Source organism: Hypanus sabinus, assembly GCF_030144855.1.
Source record: "Hypanus sabinus isolate sHypSab1 chromosome X2 unlocalized genomic scaffold, sHypSab1.hap1 SUPER_X2_unloc_8, whole genome shotgun sequence".
Taxonomy (NCBI): Eukaryota; Metazoa; Chordata; class Chondrichthyes; order Myliobatiformes; family Dasyatidae; genus Hypanus; species Hypanus sabinus.
Genome location: NW_026779008.1, coordinates 938038 through 958665, shown reverse-complemented (window position 1 = coordinate 958665; position 20628 = coordinate 938038). Strand labels below are relative to the sequence as shown.

Genomic DNA, 20628 nt, shown 5'->3' with positions numbered 1-20628 from the left:
GCTCATCTACTGAGCGCATGCGCAATATTCGCGATTGGCTGTGACGCCCACGCATGCGCATTTGTTTAAACGGGATTAAAAAAAAATCTGCAGATGTGGAAATTCAAAACAACACCCACAAAATGCTGGAGGAACTCGGGGGGCGGGGGCAGAAAGCAACGATGGAGAGGAGAGAACAGTCGGCGTTTCAGACCCACACCCTTCTTCAGGACTGGAAAGGAAGGGAGGGTGAAAGAATGTGGGGTGGAGGGGAGGTGATAGGTCAGATTGGTCAGGCGTGAAGTCAAGAGCTGGGAAAATTGATGAAAGAGATAAAGGACTGCAGAATAAGAATGATGATGTTGATAATAATAAATAAATACATTATTGATCCCGAGTGGGGAATTCTTTCTTTACAGCAGCGACATTTAGAAACACAATTAGCAGTGTGAAGACTTTACTAAAAATAAACCGGGAATAATAATACACACAAAAATACTGCACCAATGCGGAATAATAATGTATGAAATAAAAATGCAGAGTGTTGATCTCTGAAGTGTGTTCTCCTGTCACAGAAAGATGAACTGTTGAATAAGTGTATTGCCGTTGATCCCAAAGATTTTCTGTAAAGGCGTCAAATGTTATGGGGAGAAAGTAGGAGAATGAGGTTGAGAAGGAAAATAAAAGATATTGGACAGGTACACAATGAGGAAACTTTAGAGAGAGATCTGTCAAGCACAGAAAAATGGGACAGACTCAGACAGGGGTTCTTGTTTGGCACAGAGCTGTGGGGCTGAACACCGGTTCGTTTTCCACTCTCGGACCTTCACTGAGACCATTTCTCATCAGTACATGTTTTACTTGGAAGTTTCTGGCCTCAACTTATTTTTAATTCGTCTCAGAACAATTCTCAACAAAATCTTTATTAGGTGAGTCGTAAGACAGATTGTTCTATAATTTTCGCAGTCAATAATTCCAGGAATTCTTGGCAGAGCTATAAGTACTGACTTCAAGCAATCATCAGGTAATACAGCAGACTCATATATGCCATTAAACAGTTCAAAAAGAATATCTATGCCCAGATCTTCTAGGGCTTGCAAACTGAGGTTTCCTCAACTCCAGTGGCTTTACCACGTTTCATGCTTTTCATTGCTTTAGTTTTTTCTTCTTTGGTAATAGGTGGGCCAGAATTAGGGTGTTTAATATCTGGGGGTTCCCCTCTATTATCCTCAGACAACTGCTCTATATACTGAATCCTCATCCCACATACTTCATCTGGATCTGTCTGCTGATTTTATGCATTCTGTAGAGGAGGTTTTCTAAATTCCAGTAATTTCCTTAATTTTATTGTCCATTTCTTTGCCATTGTTAATATGGCCTTCTACTTCATTGCATTTTGGATTTAACCATTCTTCCTTTGCAATATTGCACACTTGTCTGTTTAGCTCTCTGAATTGCACTTCATTATTCTTCACTAACCTTCTTTGTTCTATCAGATGTAGAATTTCTTGGGTTATCCACCCCTTGTTGGTGTGTTGTGTTTCTTGTATTTGGATTATCTCCCCTGCTGATTGCTGTATAGCATATTTAAATCTGTCCCAAATAGGTATTGTTACGTTTTCATTTATGTGTTCTTCTACAGCTGTCATGAATTGTTGCTAAGTATGCCATCTTTTTTTTGTTCTCCCAACATGGACTTCTCTTTTTTCCACGTTTCAGTTTCTTTAATTTTGTTTTGATGGTAGCTATTACTGGATGGTGATCTGAACCACAGTCTACTCCTGAGTAGGATTTAGAATTTGTGACATTATTTCTAAAGGGTTCATTGATGGTAATGAAATCTATTTGATTCCTTGTTCTATCTCCAGGGCTAATCCAAGTACACAATCTGCGTGGATGGTTTTTATACCAAGTATTGGTGATCACTTGGTTGTATCTGACACAACCATTCTCTGTTTTCAATTTTCTCCCCTAGTCCAAAGGGTCCTATAATATTATCAACCGTTTTCTGTCCAACTTTGGCGTTAAAATCTCCCATGACTAGTTTTATATCCCGAGATTTACATTGCCCTGTCGCGATCTTCATAAAACTTGTTGTTATCCTGTTCGTCCCCATCATTTGTTGGTGCGTAGGCTTGGATTATGCTGATGTTAAAAGGGTTAACCCTTAATTTAACTAAAAACAGCCGATCGGAAATCGCCCAATATGGCTTAAGACATTTTGATACTTTGTATTAGTTCAAATTCTCGCTAAACTAAATACTGACGGAAGGGAACAACAACTACTTCACAATTCATATTGGAACCAAATGGCAGTGGTAAAAACTGATGATAATATAAGGAGTTGGACTAAAATTCAAAGAGGATTTAGACAGAGATGCGTTGCCTCATTGGAATTTTTAAATATCTATAGTGAAATGATTCTCAGAGAAATAGAAGACCTAGATGGGATAAAAATTTGAGGTGTTAACATCAACAATATAAGATATGCGGACGATACCATCCTAATAGCAAGTGCTACAGAAGACCTACTGTTACGTACTCGTGACACTTGACAATGGTACCCTTATCACGTGACTGGGGTTGAAGCTATACTGGACGAAGCAATCGTCTTGTGATGGTGGAGTGATGCCATTTTCCCGCCAGTAGAAGTCATGTGACAGTTTTTTTTTACAGGGTATAAAAGGAGCACCCCTCCCTGTGAGGAGGGGCAGTTGAAAGATGAAGTTTTATCTAATGCCTAAAGTTTAAAAGGTCATTGCCAGCAGTTTCTTTACAATACTGCTAGTTAAGAATCAGTGGAGAGTGAAGATCGGAGTTCAGGAGATAGAAGATCGAGGAGAATCGATTTCGACGGTGCAACGGGTTCGACCTTGTTTGACCCCCATTCGGAAGGAATTCGTTGACTGTTCTCGTGTTAATCCCTGCGAAATAGTAGAAAGGATTGAGAACAGTGTTTTAAAGGAAAGGTCAGTGCCTTTAAACCGTTTCGTTACGTAAATTCTTCGTGGGGAAAAAGTTCGATTTGGGAACCGAAGCAACACGACGTGAAAGAGAATTTAAATCGTTTTAAAAAGTCTCTTCCTTAAATGGACTGTGAGCATTTTGAACTTTTTGCAGTACTACTTTGAAGAACTGTTTAAGCTACATTGCTTTCAGAACTGTGTAAGCTGCTGCACAGCAGCCGATTTCCGGTTACATTCGTGATTTGTTTACTTTTGGGGGGGTTTGTTTCCAGTGTTTAATAAACATGTTATTTGTTACAAAAACCCTTGCCTAACTCATATATTTATTGTTGCCTGAATCCGTAACACTACAAATCTTCCTGCCCAAAGTAATGCAAACAAGTGCAGATTCTGGTCTAACCATCAACTGTAAAAAAAAAGTATGGTAACATCGAAACAGCAGGATACTCCCAACGGCAAGTTGTACACCAGTAACCAAGAGGTTGAACAAAACGCCAGCTTCAATTACTTTGGTAGCTTTACCTTGTTACTTGTTATTCGTTATTCAAATAACAAGCCATAGGTAACAAAGGACATTAATGATATCCTGAACACTAAAAAGGGAGCGTTTAGAGATGGAAATAGGGAGGAGCTGAGGACAAGACAGAGGGACCTGAAAGCCAAGTTCAGGGAGGTTCAAGACAGTTATAGGAGGAAGCTTGAGTGGAAGTTCCAACAGAACAACATGAGAGAGGTCTGGAGTGGGATGAGTACCATCACTGGGTTCCGGCAAACTAGCAACAGAGGAGCTGAAGGCAGTGTGGACAGGGCCAACAAACTTAACCTGTTCTTCAACAGATTTGACACTATGGCCCCTGTCCACCCCCCACGATTCATCTGTTGTCAGCCCCCAGCCAACACATACTCCACTCTCCCCTCCTACCCCTCCTCACAGCCCCCCACCCTGCTCTCATGACTACATCCCTCCCCCACCTGAAACCACCACGGTAGGCTTCACAGCTGAACAGGTGAGAAGACACCTGAAACCTCTCCACCACCAAGCAAGGCTGCAGGCCCCGATGGTGTCAGCCCCAGGGTGCTCAAAGCCTGTGCCCCCCAGCTATGTGGGGTACTTCACCATGTCTTCAACCTGAGCCTGAGTCTCCATAGGGTTCCTGTGCTGTGGAAGACGTCCTGCCTCGTCCCTGCACCGAAGACGCCGCGCCCCCGTGGCTCCAATGACTACAGACCAGTGGCATTGACCTCCCACATTATGAAGACATGGAGAGACTTGTTTCAGAGCAGTTCCGGCCTATGGTTAGGCCACACTTAGACCCCCTCCAGTTCGCCTATCAGCCCCGACTAGGAGTTGAGGAAGCCATCGTCTACCTGCTGAACCGTGTCTACGCCCACCTGGACAAGCCGGCGAGCACTGTGAGGGTCATGTCTTTTGACTTCTCCAGTGCGTTCAACACCATCCGCCCTGCTCTGCTGGGTGAGAAGCTGACAGTGATGCAGGTGGATGCTTCCCTGGTGTCATGGATTATTGATTACCTGACTGGCAGACCACAGTACATGCTCTTACAACACTGTGTGTCAGACAGAGTGGTCAGCAGCACTGGGGTTCCACAGGGGACTGTCCTGTCTCCCTTTCTCTTCACCATCTACACCTCGGACTTCAACTACTGCACAGAGTCTTGCCATCTTCAGAAGTTTTCTGACGACTCTGCCATAGTTGGATGTATCAGCAAGGGAGATCAGGCTGAGTACAGGGCTACGGTGGGAACCTTTGTCACATGGTGCAAGCAGAATCATCTGCAGCTTAATGTGAAAAAGACTAAGGAGCTGGTGGTGGACCTGAGGAGGACCAAGGCACCGGTGACCCCTGTTTCCACCTGAGGGGTCAGTGTGGACATGGTGGAGGATTACATATACCTGGGGATACGAATGGACAATAAACTGGACTGGTCAAAGAACACTGAGGCTGTCTACAAGAAGGGTCAGAGCCGTCTCTATTTCCTGAGGAGACTGAGGTCCTTTAACATCTGCCGGACGATGCTGAAGATGTTCTACGAGTCTGTGGTGGCCAGTGCTATTATGTTTGCTGTTGTGTGCTGGGGCAGCAGGCTGAGGGTAGCAGACAGCAACAGAATCAACAAACTCATTTGCAAGGCAAGTGATGTTGTGGGGGTGGAACTGGACTCTCTGACGGTGGTGTCTGAAAAGAGGATGCTGTCCAAGTTGCATGTCATCTTGGACAATGTCTCCCATCCACTCCATAATGTACTGGTTAGACACAGGAGTGCATTCAGCCAGAGACTCATTTCACTGAGATGCGTAGGAAGTCATTACTGCCTGTGGCTATCAAACTTTACAACTCCTCCCTTGGAGTGTCATCTGCTCTGAGCCAATAGGCTGGTCCTGGACTTATTTCCACTTGGCATAATTTACTTACTATTATTTCTGGTTTTATTTTGCTATATTTCTACTCTATTCATGGTTGGTGCAACTGTAATGAAAACCAATTTCCCTTGGGATCAATAATGTATGTCTGTCACAATAATGTATATCACAAGATGCTGGAAGTAAAGAAGAAATAAAAAGTAGAATTAATATTACCAAAACCAACGTCCAAAAAACGATTTTTACCAACAAACACAATTCTATGATCACACGGTTTAGGCTACTAAAGTGTAAGATCTGGTCAATCTTGCTGTTTGCTTCAGAAACATGGACTGGAAACACCAGAACTGCAAAGAAACTTCGAAGCAACAGAAATGCGGTTTCTTAGAAGAATGCTGAAAATAGCATATAGAGATAGGGTAACTAATGAGACAATGCTTCAACGTGCCCATACAAAAAGCTCTTTAATAAGAACTTTAAGTGAGAGGAAACTTAAAGTACTGCAAAATTAAATGGGACCAATTCCAAAGGGGGTGGGGTGGGTGAGTCTGGGACTTTGTGAAGGAGCCCTAACTCCATCCTCCTCATTCCTCTTTTCCCTTCTCACTCCCCTCCCTCACACTCCACTGCATGTGTCTGTGTGTGAGAGACTGCCTGCACAGTCGCACTCCATCAATGATGTGCTCTCCCCCCCCCCAACACACTCGCACTCCTCTGTACACAACAATCCTCACCAGCTCAGAAGATCCAAAAATCTTATACCCTCCCTCCTGCACCAACTCCTTAGCCATGTGTTAAACTGTATAATCTTCTGATTCCTGGCACGTGGCACAGGTGACAGTCCTGAGATCACAGGCCTGGATGAGCCGCCCTTTAACTTAGCAGCTCACTCGCTGAACTCCCTTTGCAGAACCTCGTTACTCGACCAGACTATATATCAGAACCTTGCATGCAGGAGACCACATGCCATCCTGGAATCTCATTCTCACCCACAGGACGTCCAATCAGTTCCCTGAAGGAATGAATCACCTCTGGCCACAGCTCGTCTCTTCTCCTCCCTTCCCTCCTCAGTCTCAGAGCCAGACTAAATGCCGGAGACCCTTCTGCTGTGACCTTCCTTTACTTGGTCATCCTCACCATCCCTGACAGTATCTAAAGTGATAACTGCGTTGCTCAGAGGGATGGACACAGGGGTAAACTGCTCTCGCTGTTACCCCCTTACCTTCCTGACAGTCACCCAGTTCCCTGTGCAGTGCTTCTTGGATGCAACTACCTCTCAAATGTCCTACCTATCACTCCTTCAGCCTCCGGAATGATCTGGAGTTCATCCAGTTCCAGCTGCAACTCCTTAATGTGGATTGTTCGGAGCTGAAGCTGGATGCCTTTCTCACAAGTGTGGTTATCAGGGACACAGGAGGGTCCCCTGCCTTCCCACATCCCGCAAAGGAGCTTTCCATTAGCCTGCCTGACATCTCTACTGTTTTAAAATGAAAAGGGGGCAAAAAAAATTCTACCTTTGGCATGATTTTGCCTTCTCTGACTGGAGGCTCTCCTCACTGAAACCTCAAAGAGCTAAAGCCGCAAAGTCTCCGCTCCAACTCTGTCCACTCCACCAGTGACCACTCCACTTGCTCCTGCCTGACTTGAAGTTGTTCTTGATAATCAACCCTAAATACAAATTGGCCACTGCTGAAAGCTCAAAAATAACCTGCCCTGAACCACTGCCTTTAATACTCCGTCGGTGAACCTGAGTGAATTACGTCCTCTCAAGTGCCTGATCTCTCCGAATCACCATGGGTCAAAGCTCGGTCGGGCGACACAAGGATGAATGACTGATCGAAACCCATCCCACAGTCTGAGCAGGTGACCACCCTCCCCACAGTGTGAACTTGCTGGTGTCTCTGTAGCATGCATGACCGAGTGAAACCTTTCCCACAATCTGAGCAGGTGGACAGCCTCTCCCCAGTGTGAATTCGTTGATGCATTTTCAAGTCAGACGATTGTGTGAATTCTTTCCCACAGTCTGAGCAGCTGAATGGCTTCTCCCCAGTGTGAACTCGCTGGTGTACCTTCAGTTGAGAAGACCAAGTGAATTTCTTCCCACATTCAGAGCATGTGAAAGGCCTCTGCCTTGTGTGGACTAACTGGTGTCTCAGTAGGTGTGCTGACTGAGTGAATCCCTTCCCACAGTCTGAGCAGGTGAATGGCCTCTCCCTGGTGTGAATCTGGTAGTGCTTCACAAGGGTGGATAACTGAGTGAATCCCTTCCGACATTCAGAGCATGTGAATGGCCACTCCCCAGTGTGAACTGACTGGTGTGTCAGTAGGTGAGATGACTGAGTGAATCCCTTCCCACAGTCTAAGCACGTGAATGGCCTCTCCCCAGAGTGAACTCGCTGTTGTCTCTGTAGTGCGGATGAGCGAGTGAATCCCTCCCCACAGTCGGAACAGGTGAATGGCCTCTCCCCAGTGTGAACTCGCTGTTGTCTCTGTGGTGCGGATGAGTGAGTGAATCCCTTCCCACAGTCGGAACAGGTGAATAGCCTCTCCCCAGTGTGAACTTGCTGTTGTCTCTGTGGTGCGGATGAGCGAGTGAATCCCTTCCCACAGTCGGAACAGGTGAACGGCATCTTCTCAGAATGAACTTGCTGGTGTTCGTTCAGTCGAGGTGATTGAATGAATCTTTTCCCACACAGAGCAGGTGAATGGCTGTGTGTGAACCTGCTGGTGTCACAGTTTTCCCTTCCCACCGTCCAAGCAGGTCAATATCCCCTCACTGGTGTATTTTTGGATATATCTTCAGCCTTGATGATAGATTGAATTGCTTCCCACAGTCAGAACAGGTGGAGTATCACTCTGTGCTGTGAACTTGCTAATGTATCTTCAGGCTGGATGACTGAGTAGTTCCCCTCCCTCACACAGAGTGGGTGAATGGCCTCTCCCCACTGTGAACTCACTGGACTGTCTGCGGGTAGGCTGTGAGTGTGTTCTCAGCACCCCGGTTCCAGTGGATTTCACTGAGTTACAACAGAAAACTTCATTTCAGACACAAAATACATTTCCAGCTGGCATGAGATTAACTCTTCATCTTCAAGGATCGATAACAGATGTGTTGGTCTTGCAAAGAAAGTATTTGGTCACTTCTTATATATCTGGACACAGACAGCAAAACTGATATGTTGAGATTCCATTTCAAACCTGTAAAAATATTTGAAAGGACATCAGTGGGTGAAGCAGAATATTTCAGGTGAGATCTTAGTCTGTCAGGAGCTCTGGCATCACAATGTTATGAAGTTCATCTCCCGTTGGAGCTGAAGGGCTTGTACTGTGCTATAAATTTCTATATATAGCTATAAATTCCTCATCTTCTGACAAGGCATCCTGACTAACCAACAAATTCGCTGCCTGTGTTCCTGTCTATATGAGAATAGGCGATTTCTGCCCTCAATTAACTTGTGAGTTGCCTCAATTTGACTCTGTCCATTTGATGTTATTTCAAGTTCTTGTCACGTCCCACAGCACTACAAAGCACACTTATTATTACATGTCTGATCCTGTCGATTTTCTAATGACTTTAATTCCCTCCCAACAAGCACTTGACAGTGATGAACCCATCGATGGCAATGCCAACGAACATGAAGGGGATGGTAGTGGTTACTCTCATTGGAATGTGGTAATTTTGCGATGTGAAAGCCACAAGTCTCTTGTCATCGATGACAAAGGTCTTTCATACCGTTATTTACCCAGCGAGAACTAAAGCTGACGGAAGGATTTTTTTTGCCAAACAGCATTAATTGACATTTTCACTGACTAGAAGATAGACACTCCATCGGAGATTAACTGGGAAATATACTTTTGTTCCGAGTCCCTAATGCTTGGATTCACATCGCTGGAGTTCGGCCGTGTTTGGGAGATACATCCGCTCCTATTTACTCCGACTGTACGAGGGCAATGCTGATGTGGTTCCGCATGGCTGCCTCTTTACCCAGAAGCCCCCACGAGCTAAAAACCGATCTATCCGCCATCCAAGGCGCGCCAGCGAAGGCGAGGCGCATGCGCCGCCGAGATCGCGGCCGCGCCAACGGTCACCAGCCGAAATCTCTCTGGGGCTGAAAAAGACGGAAAAGACCGTGATCTGCCCAGGGGTGTAGCAGTAGTGCGGGCCGGGCTCACGGTAATTGTTCTTCAATCGCGGCTCAAACGCGCTGATGATTACTGCCCATCCGGAGCTGCCTCTGACCTGCGCCGATCCTCGTGAGCCTCTCGTCTACTGAGCGCATGCGCGATATCCGGGATCAGCTGAGTCCTCTACGCATGCGCATCTGATTCCGCGTTGCAATTTCTATCATTTTGGCGGCATCGTTTAAAAACACACTTAACTCAAAATCAAATGTAGAATGAATAATAATGTACCAATTTTCAATAATAATGTAGGAAATATTAAAGCAGAGACTACTGTACTATGATGTCTGAACTGTTGTATACGCTTATTCTGTAACAATCCTTCTGACAGCAGAGTTTATTCAAACAGATGATCCGCTGCTTATTCAGTAGGTCATGCAGAGGATGTGCCAGATTGTCCATAATGAATAACAGTATGTTTCCTGACCTGCGCTCCTGCACGTCAACCTTTTTGATGAGTTTATTCAGTCTTTTTCCATCACCAAGTACCAATGCTGCTGCACCAACATAAAGTACCAAAGAGGACGGCACTCTCTGCAACTGACTGGTAAAAGATCTCCAACATCCTGCTGCACACAGTTCTCTGTGCTCCGACTCCCGCCCGTCTCTGATGCACCCAACTACCGCAGAGTCATCAGAGAACTTCTGCAAGTGGCCAGACTCAGAGTTGTACTGAACGTCTGAGGTGAACAGAAACGGAGACAGGACAGTCCCTTGTGGGGCTCCAGTGACACTCAGCTCCGCCTCAGGCAGAGAACCACCGAGCGGTACAAACTGGTGTCTGTCTGTCAGGAAGGCTGTGATCCAGGAGAGAGTGGATTTATCTACGCCCATCCTTTGCAGCTTCTTGCACAGAACGTGATTGGGTTGTATTGAAGGCAGAAGAGAAATCAAAAAATGTGGTGCTCACAATGCCACCAGCATTGTCCAGGTGTGGGCAAGCTCGCTTCAACAGGTAGACGGTGGCATCATTCACTCCCGCAAGAAGCTGCTTGGCAAACTGGAGAGGGTCCATTGAAGATCTCAACTGCGGCCCAACACCGGCCATTCCAGCCCCTTCATCGCATGAGATGTTAGGGCAATTGGTCTGTAGTCATAAAGACCCGATTTAGTCGCCTTCTTGGGTAGGGGAACTAAGCAAGAAGTCTTCCGCGACTCCAGTATCTTTTCCAGACTCAGACTCAAATTGTAGAGGTGCTACAAAATACCAGACAGGTGGCTCGCACTGCCCTTCAATACCCCGGGGCTGATACCGTCTGGGCCAGCAGTCTTACCTTGCTCTAGTCTCTCCAGCTGTCCCTTCAACCTGCCTCGACGGCAGGGAGGGTATGTGGTCTTGTTAGTGGGAGAGGGGACAGCAGTAGGTCCCCTCAAATTCACTTCATTGGCCCTGTCCAGGCAAGCCCCCGGTCTTCCTTCCTTTAACCTTGAAGCCGGTGACCTGCTTCGTACCCGACTACTCGCCCGCTATGCACCTCTGCTGGAGCTCGTACTCCAGCTTCCTCTTGTAGGGACCTTCAAACCTACCTCAGCCCTACCCTCCGTTCACTCTGCTCTTGCCTCGGTGCTTGCCTTGTCTCCACACCTGAAGGCTTTCTTCTCCTTATTCAGAGGTTCTTTCAGGTCGCTGGCGATCCGGGGCTTGTCGCTGAGGAAGCAACATACAGCCCTGGCTGGCAAGATGGTGTTCTCGCAGAATTAGATGCTGCCCTGGGGGATTCCCTTGGCAACATTACAAGAAGAGCATTTTTAGTTTTGGGTGCCTATATACTCACCACTCTAGCAATATGGGTCTGTTGGATTATGCGATGTGTCTTTCTTGGTAACCCCCACCTCCGTTGTTCCAAAACCTTCAGCTGATTTCAGCTTACACGATTTAATCACGTCTAAGCATTCTGTTCTGCCTGTTGTGTGATCATATATTAAGCACGATTATTATGATGCGAGAACCCTTTTTTCACAGATAAATCAAAGGATAATTTAACTGGAAAATTTGCTGTGGTTGTTTTTGTGCCCGGATGATAGGTAACGATGAAGAAATGACTTACTAACCATTCACTGGCAGCCACAGCAGAATTGGAAGCCATCATCCTGGGCTTACAGTGGGTACAGGAAAGTTTGTGCTAACGTGTGGCAATGTGAATGGGAAGCTATATTGAAATGGCCATCAGGAGATCCCGCCTGGGTCAGACAGAAGAAAGGACCACGCCGAAGTGGTCTACACGTCTCCCTTGGCAGCTCGTCCCACCCACTGATCTCCCTCCTGGTACTTTTCCTTGCTGCCGAACAACTGCCACACCTCCTCTCTCTCACTACCATTCAGGGAGTGTTTACACGTGAGGCCGCACTTCACCAGCGAGTGTGTTTGTGTCACATACTGTATACAGTGCTGCCGGTGGCGCTTGTGTTATATTGGCGAGATGCAGTGTAGATTGAGAGGTCGCTCCACAAACACCTTCACTCTGTTCGCCAGGAAAAGCGGTAAGTTCCCACTTTTGAAAGCGTATGTGTTTCCACATGTAATTGGCAAAGATGCTGTGGATATCTAAAACAGCTTTCAAATTGAGGAAACTGCCTTTACAGAATTTGAGGTGTATTTTGTTCCAAATAAAAAAAAAACATCACGATTGAGGGAAGTAACCTTTTTTTCCTGCGACCAGAAACAAGTTGTTATTTGAGACCAATACTGAGCTGAGCTGCACATACTGAATAAGTCCTGTGATATTGGAGATTTGACAGACTTACCAGATGGGGACAAAACAGTCTGTGGAATAACAGATAATAGGCTCAGAGAAAGACAGCTCCGTGAGGAAAATGACTTGTTGCCAAAGGCCGTGGATATGTGCTGGACTGTGGCAAGGAAAGGGCAAACTCAAACGCGGGACGCTGGCACAGAGATAGAGTTGGGATGCAGACGAGGGCGTGAGCGTGGCTGGGGCTGGCAAACAGGAGGGTGAACGGAAAAGCAGGAGGCAGGCAAAACTTACCTTGACACAGGGCGTTGCTGGAGCTGAAGGGCAAACAGGAGACAGGCGGCAGGCAAAACTTAGCTTGACAGGAAGAGACAGAGCGACACGGGTAAACCTCGGCACTGAAGTAAAACTTAGAAATCACGATCCGAAGCGGCTGGGAACGTGAATTACCACACCGGCCGACACGGCGACCTGGCGATGAGTGGATGCAAAGCCGGGGTATTTACGCTGCAGGTTTAGATGAGAATCAGGTGTGTCGCAACAAGGGGAATTAGGAGAATATGGGGAATTAACAGTTGGGACCGTGACACAGACAGCAGAAAGCACACGAGCACAGGCCGGGGAACTGCACAGGCCGAGGTAACAGTGCATACTATGAAAAAGGGGGGAGGCGGGCAGAACTCATGTTGTGACCCAAAGCAACAGAAAAGCAAAGAAATAAGGGCAGAATTATGAAAAAACAGCCTAATTCTTGCCTTTAATATCTCATCTTTCCCTTTTCAGGGTTGGTCGGGTAACATCGAGGCCCCGATTTTTTAATGGCATTCGCAACCTATTTTCTTTTATGGTGGATGGGTTCCAGATCCGGGTGCTCTTTGGCCGAACGGTTTTTGACATTCTCCAGGCCCGCCTCCGGTGTGCGGACCTGTGGATGCTTGATCTGAGGCTGGTGTTGTCGACAGAGGCGTCGCAGGCTAGGGAACATCGGGATTTCGCTGCGGAACACTTTTAATATAATAACAGCAACTGTCAGTCTCCCCGTCTGCTGTGAAAATGAGTGATGTTGCTCGTGAGAGAGGGAGCCTTTGACACGTCCAGCTGTCGGGCAAACAACAGTTTTTGTTGACTGAAGTTGTTCTCTTTTCCATTAATGCCGCTGGACCTGCTGAGATCCTTCAGCATTCTGTGTGTGTTGCTATGGTCTCTCTCTGGTGTTTCCTGTTGCTTGGTGGTGGGGGGCGCTGACATACTGTGTGTGTTGCTATGGTCTCTCTCTGGTGTTTCCTGTCACTTGGTGGTGGGGGGCGCTGACATTCTCTGTGTGTTTCTATGGTCTCTCTCTGGTGTTTCCTGTTGCTTGGTGGTGGGGGGCGCTGACATACTGTGTGTGTTGCTATGGTCTCTCTCTGGTGTTTCCTGTCGCTTGGTGGTGGGGGGCGCTGACATTCTGTGTCTGTTGCTATGGTCTCTCTCTGGTGTTTCCTGTTGCTTGGTGGTGGGGGGCGCTGACATTCTGTGTGTGTTGTTGTGGTTTCTCTGTCTGGTGTTTCCTGTTGCTTGGTGGTGGGGGGCGCTGACATTCTCTGTGTGTTGCTATGGTCTCTCTCTGGTGTTTCCTGTTGCTTGGTGGTGGGGGGCTCTGACATTCTGTGTGTGTTGCTATGGTCTCTCTCTGGTGTTTCCTGTTGCTTGGTGGTGGGGGGCGCTGACATTCTGTGTGTGTTGTTGTGGTTTCTCTGTCTGGTGTTTCCTGTTGCTTGGTGGTGGGGGGCGCTGACATTCTCTGTGTGTTGCTATGGTCTCTCTCTGGTGTTTCCTGTTGCTTGGTGGTGGGGGGCTCTGACATTCTGTGTGTGTTGCTATGGTCTCTCTCTGGTGTTTCCTGTTGCTTGGTGGTGGGGGGCGCTGACATTCTGTGTGTGTTGTTGTGGTTTCTCTGTCTGGTGTTTCCTGTTGCTTGGTGGTGGGGGGCGCTGACATTCTCTGTGTGTTGCTATGGTTTCTCTGTCTGGTGTTTCCTGTTGCTTGGTGGTGGGGGGCGCTGACATTCTGTGTGTGTTGCTATGGTCTCTCTCTGGTGTTTCCTGTTGCTTGGTGGTGGGGGAACGCTGATATTCTGTGTGTGTTGCTATGGTTTCTCTCTGGTGCTTTCCTGTTGCTTGGTGGTGGTGGGCGCTGACATTCTGTGTGTGTTGCTATGGTCTCTCTCTGGTGTTTCCTGTTGCTTGGTGGTGGGGGGCGCTGACATTCTGTGTGTGTTGCTATGGTCTCTCTCTGGTGTTTCCTGTTTCTTGGTGGTGGGGGGCGCTGACATTCTGTGTGTGTTGCTATGGTCTCTCTCTGGTGTTTCCTGTTGCTTGGTGGTGGGGGAACGCTGATATTCTGTGTGTGTTGCTATGGTTTCTCTCTGGTGCTTTCCTGTTGCTGGGTGTTGGGGGGCGCTGACATTCTGTGTGTGTTGCTGTGGTTTCTCTGGTGTTTCCTGTTGCTCGGTGGTGGGGAGCGCTGACATTCTGTGTCTGTTGCTATGGTCTCTCTCTGGTGTTTCCTGTCGCTTGGTGGTGGGGGGCGCTGACATTCTGTGTGTGTTGCTATGGTCTCTCTCTCTGGTGTTTCCTGTCGCTTGGTGGTGGGGGGCGCTGACATTCTGTGTGTGTTGCTATGGTCTCTCTCTGGTGTTTCCTGTCGCTTGGTGGTGGGGGGCGCTGACATTCTCTGTGTGTTGCTATGGTCTCTCTCTGGTGTTTCCTGTTGCTTGGTGGTGGGGGGCGCTGACATTCTGTGTGTGTTGCTATGGTCTCTCTCTGGTGTTTCCTGTTGCTTGGTGGTGGGGGAACGCTGATATTCTGTGTGTGTTGCTATGGTTTCTCTCTGGTGCTTTCCTGTTGCTTGGTGGTGGTGGGCGCTGACATTCTGTGTGTGTTGCTATGGTTTCTCTCTGGTGTTTCCTGTTGCTTGGTGGTGGGGGGCGCTGACATTCTGTGTGTGTTGCTATGGTCTCTCTCTGGTGTTTCCTGTTGCTTGGTAGTGGGGGAACGCTGATATTCTGTGTGTGTTGCTATGGTTTCTCTCTGGTGCTTTCCTGTTGCTTGGTGGTGGTGGGCGCTGACATTCTGTGTGTGTTGCTATGGTCTCTCTCTGGTGTTTCCTGTTGCTTGGTGGTGGGGGGCGCTGACATTCTGTGTGTGTTGCTATGGTCTCTCTCTGGTGTTTCCTGTTGCTTGGTGGTGGGGGGCGCTGACATTCTGTGTGTGTTGCTATGGTCTCTCTCTGGTGTTTCCTGTTGCTTGGTGGTGGGGGAACGCTGATATTCTGTGTGTGTTGCTATGGTTTCTCTCTGGTGCTTTCCTGTTGCTGGGTGTTGGGGGGCGCTGACATTCTGTGTGTGTTGCTGTGGTTTCTCTGGTGTTTCCTGTTGCTCGGTGGTGGGGAGCGCTGACATTCTGTGTCTGTTGCTATGGTCTCTCTCTGGTGTTTCCTGTCGCTTGGTGGTGGGGGGCGCTGACATTCTGTGTGTGTTGCTATGGTCTCTCTCTCTGGTGTTTCCTGTCGCTTGGTGGTGGGGGGCGCTGACATTCTCTGTGTGTTGCTATGGTCTCTCTCTGGTGTTTCCTGTTGCTTGGTGGTGGGGGGCTCTGACATTCTGTGTGTGTTGCTATGGTCTCTCTCTGGTGTTTCCTGTTGCTTGGTGGTGGGGGGCGCTGACATTCTGTGTGTGTTGTTGTGGTTTCTCTGTCTGGTGTTTCCTGTTGCTTGGTGGTGGGGGGCGCTGACATTCTCTGTGTGTTGCTATGGTTTCTCTGTCTGGTGTTTCCTGTTGCTTGGTGGTGGGGGGCGCTGACATTCTCTGTGTGTTGCTATGGTCTCTCTCTGGTGTTTCCTGTCGCTTGGTGGTGGGGGGCGCTGACATTCTCTGTGTGTTTCTATGGTCTCTCTCTGGTGTTTCCTGTCGCTTGGTGGTGGGGGGCGCTGACATTCTGTGTGTGTTGCTATGGTCTCTCTCTGGTGTTTCCTGTTGCTTGGTGGTGGGGGGCGCTGACATTCTGTGTGTGTTGCTATGGTCTCTCTCTGGTGTTTCCTGTTGCTTGGTGGTGGGGGGCGCTGACATTCTGTGTGTGTTGCTATGGTCTCTCTCTGGTGTTTCCTGTTGCTTGGTGGTGGGGGAACGCTGATATTCTGTGTGTGTTGCTATGGTTTCTCTCTGGTGCTTTCCTGTTGCTTGGTGGTGGTGGGCGCTGACATTCTGTGTGTGTTGCTATGGTCTCTCTCTGGTGTTTCCTGTTGCTTGGTGGTGGGGGGCGCTGACATTCTGTGTGTGTTGCTATGGTCTCTCTCTGGTGTTTCCTGTTGCTTGGTGGTGGGGGGCGCTGACATTCTGTGTGTGTTGCTATGGTCTCTCTCTGGTGTTTCCTGTTGCTTGGTGGTGGGGGAACGCTGATATTCTGTGTGTGTTGCTATGGTTTCTCTCTGGTGCTTTCCTGTTGCTGGGTGTTGGGGGGCGCTGACATTCTGTGTGTGTTGCTGTGGTTTCTCTGGTGTTTCCTGTTGCTCGGTGGTGGGGAGCGCTGACATTCTGTGTCTGTTGCTATGGTCTCTCTCTGGTGTTTCCTGTCGCTTGGTGGTGGGGGGCGCTGACATTCTGTGTGTGTTGCTATGGTCTCTCTCTCTGGTGTTTCCTGTCGCTTGGTGGTGGGGGGCGCTGACATTCTGTGTGTGTTGCTATGGTCTCTCTCTGGTGTTTCCTGTCGCTTGGTGGTGGGGGGCGCTGACATTCTCTGTGTGTTGCTATGGTCTCTCTCTGGTGTTTCCTGTTGCTTGGTGGTGGGGGGCGCTGACATTCTGTGTGTGTTGCTATGGTCTCTCTCTGGTGTTTCCTGTTGCTTGGTGGTGGGGGAACGCTGATATTCTGTGTGTGTTGCTATGGTTTCTCTCTGGTGCTTTCCTGTTGCTTGGTGGTGGTGGGCGCTGACATTCTGTGTATGTTGCTATGGTTTCTCTCTGGTGTTTCCTGTTGCTTGGTGGTGGGGGGCGCTGACATTCTGTGTGTGTTGCTATGGTCTCTCTCTGGTGTTTCCTGTTGCTTGGTAGTGGGGGAACGCTGATATTCTGTGTGTGTTGCTATGGTTTCTCTCTGGTGCTTTCCTGTTGCTTGGTGGTGGTGGGCGCTGACATTCTGTGTGTGTTGCTATGGTCTCTCTCTGGTGTTTCCTGTTGCTTGGTGGTGGGGGGCGCTGACATTCTGTGTGTGTTGCTATGGTCTCTCTCTGGTGTTTCCTGTTGCTTGGTGGTGGGGGGCGCTGACATTCTGTGTGTGTTGCTATGGTCTCTCTCTGGTGTTTCCTGTTGCTTGGTGGTGGGGGAACGCTGATATTCTGTGTGTGTTGCTATGGTTTCTCTCTGGTGCTTTCCTGTTGCTGGGTGTTGGGGGGCGCTGACATTCTGTGTGTGTTGCTGTGGTTTCTCTGGTGTTTCCTGTTGCTCGGTGGTGGGGAGCGCTGACATTCTGTGTCTGTTGCTATGGTCTCTCTCTGGTGTTTCCTGTCGCTTGGTGGTGGGGGGCGCTGACATTCTGTGTGTGTTGCTATGGTCTCTCTCTCTGGTGTTTCCTGTCGCTTGGTGGTGGGGGGCGCTGACATTCTGTGTGTGTTGTTGTGGTTTCTCTGTCTGGTGTTTCCTGTTGCTTGGTGGTGGGGGGCGCTGACATTCTCTGTGTGTTGCTATGGTCTCTCTCTGGTGTTTCCTGTTGCTTGGTGGTGGGGGGCTCTGACATTCTGTGTGTGTTGCTATGGTCTCTCTCTGGTGTTTCCTGTTGCTTGGTGGTGGGGGGCGCTGACATTCTGTGTGTGTTGTTGTGGTTTCTCTGTCTGGTGTTTCCTGTTGCTTGGTGGTGGGGGGCGCTGACATTCTCTGTGTGTTGCTATGGTTTCTCTGTCTGGTGTTTCCTGTTGCTTGGTGGTGGGGGGCGCTGACATTCTCTGTGTGTTGCTATGGTCTCTCTCTGGTGTTTCCTGTCGCTTGGTGGTGGGGGGCGCTGACATTCTCTGTGTGTTTCTATGGTCTCTCTCTGGTGTTTCCTGTCGCTTGGTGGTGGGGGGCGCTGACATTCTGTGTGTGTTGCTATGGTCTCTCTCTGGTGTTTCCTGTTGCTTGGTGGTGGGGGGCGCTGACATTCTGTGTGTGTTGCTATGGTCTCTCTCTGGTGTTTCCTGTTGCTTGGTGGTGGGGGGCGCTGACATTCTGTGTGTGTTGCTATGGTCTCTCTCTGGTGTTTCCTGTTGCTTGGTGGTGGGGGAACGCTGATATTCTGTGTGTGTTGCTATGGTTTCTCTCTGGTGCTTTCCTGTTGCTTGGTGGTGGTGGGCGCTGACATTCTGTGTGTGTTGCTATGGTCTCTCTCTGGTGTTTCCTGTTGCTTGGTGGTGGGGGGCGCTGACATTCTGTGTGTGTTGCTATGGTTCTCTCTGGTGTTTCCTGTTGCTTGGTGGTGGGGGGCGCTGACATTCTGTGTGTGTTGCTATGGTCTCTCTCTGGTGTTTCCTGTTGCTTGGTGGTGGGGGAACGCTGATATTCTGTGTGTGTTGCTATGGTTTCTCTCTGGTGCTTTCCTGTTGCTGGGTGTTGGGGGGCGCTGACATTCTGTGTGTGTTGCTGTGGTTTCTCTGGTGTTTCCTGTTGCTCGGTGGTGGGGAGCGCTGACATTCTGTGTCTGTTGCTATGGTCTCTCTCTGGTGTTTCCTGTCGCTTGGTGGTGGGGGGCGCTGACATTCTGTGTGTGTTGCTATGGTCTCTCTCTCTGGTGTTTCCTGTCGCTTGGTGGTGGGGGGCGCTGACATTCTGTGTGTGTTGCTATGGTCTCTCTCTGGTGTTTCCTGTCGCTTGGTGGTGGGGGGCGCTGACATTCTCTGTGTGTTGCTATGGTCTCTCTCTGGTGTTTCCTGTTGCTTGGTGGTGGGGGGCGCTGACATTCTGTGTGTGTTGCTATGGTCTCTCTCTGGTGTTTCCTGTTGCTTGGTGGTGGGGGAACGCTGATATTCTGTGTGTGTTGCTATGGTTTCTCTCTGGTGCTTTCCTGTTGCTTGGTGGTGGTGGGCGCTGACATTCTGTGTGTGTTGCTATGGTTTCTCTCTGGTGTTTCCTGTTGCTTGGTGGTGGTGGGCGCTGACATTCTGTGTGTGTTGCTATGGTCTCTCTTTGGTGTTTCCTGTTGCTGGGTGTTGGGGGGCGCTGACATTCTGTGTGTGTTGCTGTGGTTTCTCTGGTGTTTCCTGTTGCTCGGTGGTGGGGAGCGCTGACATTCTGTGTCTGTTGCTATGGTCTCTCTCTGGTGTTTCCTGTCGCTTGGTGGTGGGGGGCGCTGACATTCTGTGTGTGTTGCTATGGTCTCTCTCTCTGGTGTTTCCTGTCGCTTGGTGGTGGGGGGCGCTGACATTCTCTGTGTGTTGCTATGGTCTCTCTCTGGTGTTTCCTGTCGCTTGGTGGTGGGGGGCGCTGACATTCTGTGTGTGTTGCTATGTTCTCTCTCTGGTGTTTCCTGTTGCTTGGTGGTGGTGGGCGCTGGCATTCTGTCTGAGTTGCTATGGTCTCTCTCTGGTGTTTCCTGTTGCTTGGTGGTGGGGAGCACTGCCATTCTCTGTGTGTTGCTATGGTTTCTCTCTGGTGTTTCCTGTTGGTTGGTGGTGGTGACATCAGCGCTGGACTCCGGAACGCAGGCTCGTGAGTTCGAATCCAAGTCGGGCCACACCCCAGCCCCACCCCGGCACGTCTTCCATCCATGCTGGGTTGAGCGTTGTGCTAGCCACACGGTCTCGTAAAATACACAAAGGGTTGAGTCAGTAACGTTCATATTGTGACCGCGTTAATCCGAAACGCGCCAGACAAGAATGGCCGACTGTCTGTTGCGACACGCTAGGGAGTTTATATTTGCTACTAATGCATTGTCAACAAGAAATAAAAGACTTACCAAGAGATTAATGCTGATGTACATGTCCTATGTGTACACGATTGTTACCTCTATTCCAATATCTGCTGATAGAACAGAGAAGATTAGGACACCAGCAGGGACGGCTGCATCAATGAAGGTACGCAGGGAGACAATACAGAAAGGATGGCCTGCATCTACGAATAGATGTTCAATATTTGTTCGGGATTATTGGGCAGACGGAGCTGAACTGTCAGCATTGGAAGATATGGTCCTCCAAGTGAACAGGTTTGTGTCTTCAGGTCGTCACACAAGGAAATGCTCCAGAAGGTGCAGAAAGAAACGTAAACAACGAGCTCATGAAGTGACGTACTGCCCAAGAATGAACCGAAACATCGGACGGAGCACTACTTCATACGAGATATGTCGTACCCACAGAAATCCCCTGACTCCAACCCCTGTACCAGACAAGCTGTCCTTCAAATTCGGTGATTAGTTGTTTGATTGT

General features: G+C 48.7%; 1 protein-coding gene across 1 annotated transcript; it reads right to left on the bottom strand.

Annotated features, from left to right (window-relative positions):
• Positions 1-5712: 5712 nt before the first annotated feature.
• Positions 5713-20226, bottom strand: LOC132385987 (gastrula zinc finger protein XlCGF8.2DB-like). Its single transcript, XM_059958219.1, has 2 exons — positions 20163-20226; positions 5713-8525 (listed from the first exon to the last, which is right to left on the bottom strand). The coding sequence occupies exon 2, from the start codon at positions 7955-7957 to the stop codon at positions 7094-7096; it is 864 nt and encodes a 287-aa protein (XP_059814202.1). The 5' UTR covers positions 7958-8525; positions 20163-20226; the 3' UTR covers positions 5713-7093.
• Positions 20227-20628: the final 402 nt, after the last annotated feature.